This window comes from Primulina eburnea, chromosome 1 (genome assembly GCF_022965805.1).
Source record: "Primulina eburnea isolate SZY01 chromosome 1, ASM2296580v1, whole genome shotgun sequence".
Classification (NCBI taxonomy): Eukaryota; Viridiplantae; Streptophyta; class Magnoliopsida; order Lamiales; family Gesneriaceae; genus Primulina; species Primulina eburnea.
Genome location: NC_133101.1, coordinates 34882830 through 34890436, shown reverse-complemented (window position 1 = coordinate 34890436; position 7607 = coordinate 34882830). Strand labels below are relative to the sequence as shown.

General features: G+C 35.3%; 1 protein-coding gene and 1 non-coding gene across 2 annotated transcripts; one reads left to right on the top strand and one right to left on the bottom strand.

Moving 5' to 3' along the window:
* The first annotated feature begins 316 nt into the window (after positions 1-316).
* On the top strand, positions 317-2023 carry LOC140806768 (uncharacterized). The gene is made up of 3 exons (XM_073163304.1): positions 317-500; positions 696-985; positions 1340-2023. The coding sequence occupies exons 1-3, from the start codon at positions 317-319 to the stop codon at positions 2021-2023; spliced, it is 1158 nt and encodes a 385-aa protein (XP_073019405.1).
* Positions 2024-6809: 4786 nt separating this feature from the next.
* On the bottom strand, positions 6810-6920 carry LOC140815228 (small nucleolar RNA R71). The gene has a single exon (XR_012114304.1). It is a non-coding gene; the product is annotated as a small nucleolar RNA R71 (small nucleolar RNA).
* Between the last annotated feature and the right edge of the window lie 687 nt (positions 6921-7607).

Sequence of the window (7607 nt, the reverse complement as noted above, 5' to 3'; positions counted from 1 at the left end):
CGATCTTAGAACACGAGCTATTGCAGCTCATTGGAAGGTTGAGTTTCTTTGAATATGCATCAGTTCATTATTGACTGATGCTGATCAGAGACTATTTCGATCCAACAGATAAAGATGTGCCATAATAATAATCTCAAACATTATTAAAATAAAGATTGCTTATACATAGAGTTTCATTGTGAACACTCGGCCAACACTTGGCTCGACGGGCACCTACTCTAACAAGTTATGGCGTCATTATCGATACGGTGAGCAGTTTGTGATTTATTCGGATCACAAGAGTCTTAAATATATTTTTTCACAACCTGAATTGAACATGAGACAACGTCGATGGATGGAATTGCTTAAAGACTTTGATTGTGAGATTCAGTATCAACCAGGTCGAATGAATCTTGTTGCAGATGCTCTCAGCAGGAAAGTTCAGAATGCAATGCTGACATCTTTGACTATCTCTAAAGTTCACGAGCACTTGGGAACTTCAGGATGGACTTATCAGATCAGTGGAGACTACTTTATAGTGTCATATATTCAAGTCGAGCCACAGATTTTATCCAGAATCAAAGCATAACAGAAGACCGATCCGCATATTCATAGATTGAAAGAATTGTCGAGAACAAGTCAGACAGAAAAGTTTAGTGTTGCTTCAGATGGTAGTCTGCGCTTTAATGTTAGACTTGTGGTTCCTAATTTGATAGATCTGAAAGAAGCCATACTAAGGGAAGCACATTGTAGTCGACACAGTATTCACCCAGGAATTCGAAAAATGTATCATACATTGAGAGCTCATTATTGGTGGGAATGTATGAAGAAAGATATTTCTCATTTTGTGGCTAAATGTTTAATGTGTCAACAAGTTAAAGTCGAGAGAATGAGACCTGGTGGAATGTTACATAGTCTTGAAGTACCGCAGTGGAACTGGGAGCACATTGCTATGGATTTTGTGACTCATTTGCCTCGTTCTAATCGTGGTTGTGATGCGATTTGGGTGATTGTTGATAGATTGTCTAAATCAGCTCATTTTATTCCGTATGATCGTTCTTGCACTTATTTGAAAATGGCGAAACTGTACATTGATCATATTGTGAGATTGCATGGTGTGCCAATAACCATAGTATCTGATCGTGATCCAAGATTTGCTTCGAAGTTTTGGGGAAGTTTGCAATCAGCTTTGGGTTCGAATTTGGCTATGAGCACTGCCTATCTCCTGCAGACAGATGGTCAGTCAGAAAGAACCATCTAGACTCTAGAGGATATATTACGATCAGTATTGATGGATTTCAAAGGTGGTTGGCAAGAATCATTGTCTTTGGTTGAATTCTCTTACAATAATAGTTTTCAGGTAACAATCGGTATGACACCATTTGAAGCTTTGTATGGAAGAAAGTGCAGATCACCGATATGTTGGGAAGATGTAGGAGAAAGACAGATGTCAAGACCAGAATTTATTCAAGAGATGAAAGATAAAGTTGAATTGATTAGGAAAAGGATGAAAGCAGCCCAAGATCGTCAAGCCAGCTATGCTAATAAAAGGCGTAGACATTTAGAGTTCCAAGAAGACGATTATGTTTTCTTGAAAGTATCACCATTCAGGGGTACTATGAGACTTGGACATAAAGGCAAGTTAGCTCCACGTTATATTGGTCCGTATATGATTATTGAGAGGATTGGCACATTGGCGTATCGTTTGGATTTGCCGCCGAGTTTGTCTTTGATACATAATGTGTTTCATGTATCTATGTTGCGGAAGTATGAGCCAGATCCGTCTCATATCTTGAATGTCGAGGATGTGGAGTTGGACAGTTCTCTTAGCTATGTTGAACATCCTATGCAAATTTTGGACCGCAAGGAAAGACAGCTCAGGAGCAAGACGATTCCAATGGTTTTGGTACAATGGAGTAGGCATGGAAGAGAAGAATCTACATGGGAAATAGAGGCAAAGATGCGACAAGCATGGCCTCATTTGTTTGAGAATGTAATGAATTACGCGATGTATTCTGAATTTTCTGTGTATTATCAGACGTAATATTGTGGATATCAGTGTTGTTTTGTTAGATTTCGAGGACGAAATCTTTTATTAGTTGGGGAGAATGTGAGGCCCAATAATAATTAGTAAGCCCAGCCCATTTCCCATTTTTATTTAAATACCCAAACCCAATTGATAGAAGAATCATAGCGTCTTATCCAGAATCTCTTTCCCCCAGCCTTGCCCATCGTTCTCTCCGTCTTTCTGCCGTCTTCGCGTAGCGCCGCCAGCGGCCGGAATGTTAGTGCAGCAGCTAGTAAATATTCTTCCTTCAACATATTAGCTACTTTCCTGCCATGAATCGGTAGAATCAGTGCTTCATCTTTCACAATCGAGCCAGCAGCTGTGCTTCATCTTTCACAATTGAGCCAGCAGCTTGGTGTATTAGTTTATAAAAGTGAAGTATTGAGCTTTTCCCCTAATTTCCAGTTAGGTTTCCGGGGTGAACAGTATTTCCGGCGATCCACGTTTGCGAAATTACCATTGTGCATTCTAGCCTCGAGTATTGAGGTATTAAGCTCGAATTCAGATTTTATAAAGGTTATATAGGCTGCCCAGATTTCGAATTTTAACAGAGCCGATTTATTTTGGTTTAGTCGTTTGGTATGCATTGTATTGAAGTGTATAGCGAATTTATATTGTAGGATTTATCGTTGGACGAGTTCATCCGATATTTCTTAAGATTTTCTGTGGTATTGTAAGCTATAGTTGAGGTACGCTCAAACCTATATCATTATGACGCTTATATTGGCGTGTAAGAATATTCGGTGAATGTTGTTTGCTATTATGTGCATTGTATGTTTATTTTGATGCATTCATGCATTAATTATGTTGGCATAACATATTGAGCCTCTCCTTTGACGGCTATTTATGTTGATTCTGTTGAGACATTGAGTCATCAGAGGGACGAGTGGGTTAGTATTAGCCACATTCCTAGATCGACAACCATTGGTTTATCGAGTGTTGTCAATGAATCGATACTATGTATCATGTCGTAGGTGCATCGATGGTGTAATCTATGAAACCCCTTTCATAATTACCACCATACCCTGATCAGAGATTTCAACCTACATATACATGAGAACACATAGGATATCCATACCCGATGGTAAGCGGTGAATCCCCGACTACAATGCAGCGACTCCTATATGTTTCGACAGAACACCTAACCTTGCCACCTGATGACCCCACGAGACTCGGTAAACAAGTCAAAGTGTAATTCTAGCTAATAGAGTCTCAATGTTGTCCCGGGTCATAAAGACTAAATGGTGTACAACCATAAACAAGGACTTTTCCACTCGATAAGTGAGAATCACTTGGAAAGTCATTTATGGTGGGTTGTTCAGTGCACTCTACAAGGAGCACCTATCTGCATGCTCGGACATCACAATGTCCCCTACCAATGAAACATGGTACTCACATCGCAGATACTAGTCTCGAACTCGAGCGGCCTATATCCATCTTAGCGGCGGCTGAATCGACTAGGAACTGTTTAGAATATACAGTATTCCAAATATGAGTTTCATGATACTAATCATATGAGCGTCTCGTATTTTTATACTATTTGTATATTCAAGGGCTTTATCTATGCAACTAGCATGGGTATACAGATAAAGATGTGCCAAAACAATAATTTCAAATATTATTAAAATAAATATCGTTTAGACATAGAGTTTCATTGTGAACACTCGGCCAACACTTGGCTCGACGTGCACCTACTCTAACAATCTCCCACTTGCACTAGAGCCAACTACCCATATGCTTTAAACCCATCGATTTGCGATGCTTCTCGAATAATGGTCCAGGTAAATGCTTAGCTAGTGGATCAGCAACATTATCTGCGGAGCAGACTTTGTCGATCGACACTTCTCCTCTTTCCACAATCTCTCGGAGGATGTGGTACTTTCTCAATACATGTTTGGATTTCTGATGAGACCTTGGCTCCTTTGCTTTAGCTATAGCTCCCGTGTTGTCACACAAAACCGGGACTGGAGCAACTCAACTAGGAATGACGTCCAACTCTTAGACGATATTCCTTATCCAAACAGCCTCCTTTGCAACATATTATGCAGCAATATATTCGGCCTCAGTGGTGGAATCCGCTGTACTGTCTTGCTTGGAACTCTTCCAAGAGACAGAAGCACCATTGAGTATGAATATGAATCCAGAGGTTGAATTCGAGTCATCGATATTGCTTTGGAAGCTAGAGTCGGTATAGCCTTCCAATTTGAGTTCTCCACCCCATAGACCAAGAACAACTTATTGGTCCTTCTCAAATACTTGAGGATGTCTTTCACAGCTTTTCAGTGTGGAAGATCAGGGTTCGATTGATATATACTCACTACACTTAGTGCAAAAGCCACGTCAGAACGTGTAGATATCATCCCATACATGATACTACCAATCGCAGATGCATAAGGAATGCTTGTCATCGCCGCTGTCTCTGCATCAGTCTTGGGAGACATAGACTTCGATAGGACACGCCATGACACATTGGTAGATGTCCTCTCTTGGACTCATCCATCGAGAACCGCTTCTGATGAAACTTAAAATTAATAATTTATTATATGTTAAAACCTGTATTTTAAAATTTTAAGTTTCATTAAAATTATAAATTATGTTATTTTAGTATTGTTTGTTTATATTTAAATGTCTTACTAAATTTGTTTTATTTTCAGGTTTTTTACGTGTTGGTAAAATAATGATAACTCAAGCTAGAAAATTCAAATGGAGGTGACTCAAACATGGTTGGAATCCTTGAGAAGTTATTTACAACTTTGCAGAAGACATGATTGCCTAAAAAGCTCATTAAGATGATCAAATTGTGCAAAGATCAAAAGGAGGACACATTTACTTTTACTATGACCATCATTTAGTAAAAAATTCATAACTATTTCAATATTTATCGAAATGAGGTGAATCAAGTGGCCAAACTCATCTACACAAAATTCCCCACATGTTTGTGGCCTTAATCAGAGTCAAAGTGGTGAGAAAAGTCGTGGAACAAGGCATTGAAAGAAGGGACATGGAATTGGAGTTGAGGAGACAAAGAATACTATTACAACTACATGGCATTAATAGAATTTTTGACTCTTTCTCTCATTTGGCCTATAAATAGAGGCCTTGTGCTAGCTTGAGAATCATTCTATCTCATTGTAAAATATAGTGTGAGTGTGTATCAAAGTTCTAAGTTTAAATATATTTTCTTTCATTTTCTCAACTATGAGTGATATTTTAGTGTTGATCAAAAGTAAGTTCATGGCAAGCTAAATCTATTATGTCAAGGTGAAGAGGATGCATTCTTGGTGAAGTAAGATTGTTTATATTTTGTATATTATTTCTTTATCTCTTTTCATTTAGCTAACTTATTTTTATTGTAGGTATAAAAATGAATTATTTGTTGTTATCAATTTACATCAAATGCTTGATACCATTAAAGTGGTTATCTTGATTTGTTGTTTAATTTTGATACAATAAATATTTCATCACTTATTATTATATATATATAGATATATATATATGTATATTTATATAATAATATCATAATATTTCATTTAGGCGATAGCGTGGCTCTGCCGGTTGTTCTAAATGAAATATTATGACTTAATACTAACATCTAACAATCTAACATTTACTTTTTCGCAACTAACTTTTATTTTTCGCATCTAACATTTACTTTCTTGCAACTAACTTTTACTTTTTCGTAACTAACATTTACTTTATTGCAACTAACTTTTACTTTATCGCAACTAACTTATTAAATCAATATATTTCATTTAGGCAATAGCGTGGCTCTGCCGGTTGTTCTAAATGAAATATAATGATTTAATTTAATATTTAATTTATGCAATTATTTATTTATATAGTTATAATTATAATCATAGGTACCATATATAAAATATCGATTAATTCGGTATTTTCTATAGTGGGAACTATATTAGATTATGTGTGTGTTTAATTTTCTTGGAACCATTATTTATGGTAGTTTCTTTTGTTTCACTTTTAGTTAAACAATATTACATAAACCAAGAATAAATCCTCAAACCTTGACAATATTTATAATTTGTAAACTTCAGTCTTGCATTTGGTAATCTATAAATTAATAAATTTAAACTCAAAATAACCTCTCTGTGGATCGATATCGTACTTACGAAATATATTACTTGCAGACAACCTACACTTGGGTGAATTATTATTTAAGTAGTAACAAGTTTTTGGCGCCGTTGCCGGGGAGGTATAAATTAAGTTTATATTTGTTATTTATGTTTTATTTATAAGTATTGTGTGTTTTTACTTGTATGAGTGTTTGGAGTCGAAAAAAAAGTGGTAGACTTATTCGAGTATCTGAAAATAATTTAAACATGGATGATAATTCAAATAATCAAGATAATGATAATAATAATAATAATAATAATAATCAAGAACATGATCAATTAAGAACACTTAGGCACCATATGAACCCTATTAGAACTAGTGCCCCATCTTGTTTAGTTTTTCCTCCTGACGCATCAAATTTCAACTTTAAACCTCAAATTATTCAACTTTTACCAAATTTTCATGGCTTAGATTCTGAAAATCCATATTTGCATCTAAGAGAATTTGAGGAAGTTTGTAACACTTATAATGATCAAAATTGTAGCATGGATATAGTTCGATTAAAGCTTTTCCCTTTTTCTTTAAAAGATAAAGCTAAAACATGGCTACAAAATTTAAGATCAAGTTCAATAAGATCATGGGAAGAAATGCAACAACAATTTCTCAAAAAGTTTTTCCCTTCCCATAAAACAAACTCTTTTAAAAGACAAATTACAACTTTTTCTCAAAAACAAGGAGAAACATTTTATCAATGTTGGGATAGATATAAAGAATTACTTAATACATGCCCACATCATGGTTTTGAAACATGGAGAATAGTTTCTCACTTTTATGAAGGTCTTATACCTAAAGATAGGAAAATGATAGAATTCATGTGTAATGGAACTTTTGAAGATAAAAACCCAAATGAAGCTATGGAATATTTGGATTCATTAGCAGAAAATGCTCAAAATTGGGATAATATAGGTACAATAGAACCACCAACAACTAAAAACAATAATTCAACAAATGGGGGTGGTATCTATAATCTCAAAGATGATGTAGATATTCAAGCTAAACTTGCATCTTTAGCAAGAAAAATTGAGTCATTAGAAATGAAAAAGAGTGGTCAATTAAAAAGTATTCAAGAAATTGTTTGTCATATATGTGATACACATGATCATGCTACAAAAGATTGTCCAACATTACCTTCATTTAAAGAATGTCTCCATGAACAAGCAAATTATGTTAACAATTATAAAAAACCAATACTAGATCCTTTTTCACAATCATATAATCCGGGATGGAAAAATCATCCTAATTTTAGTTGGAGGAATGATAATAATGCACAACCGTCACAAAAATATTTTCAAAATAACCAAAATCATCAAGGTTATATTCCTTATGTTACACCTCCAAGAAAAAACTTTGAAGATGTAATTCATGCATTTATCCAAAAGCAAGAGTCTATCAATATTCAAAACAGTCAATCTATGAATGATTTGAAAGA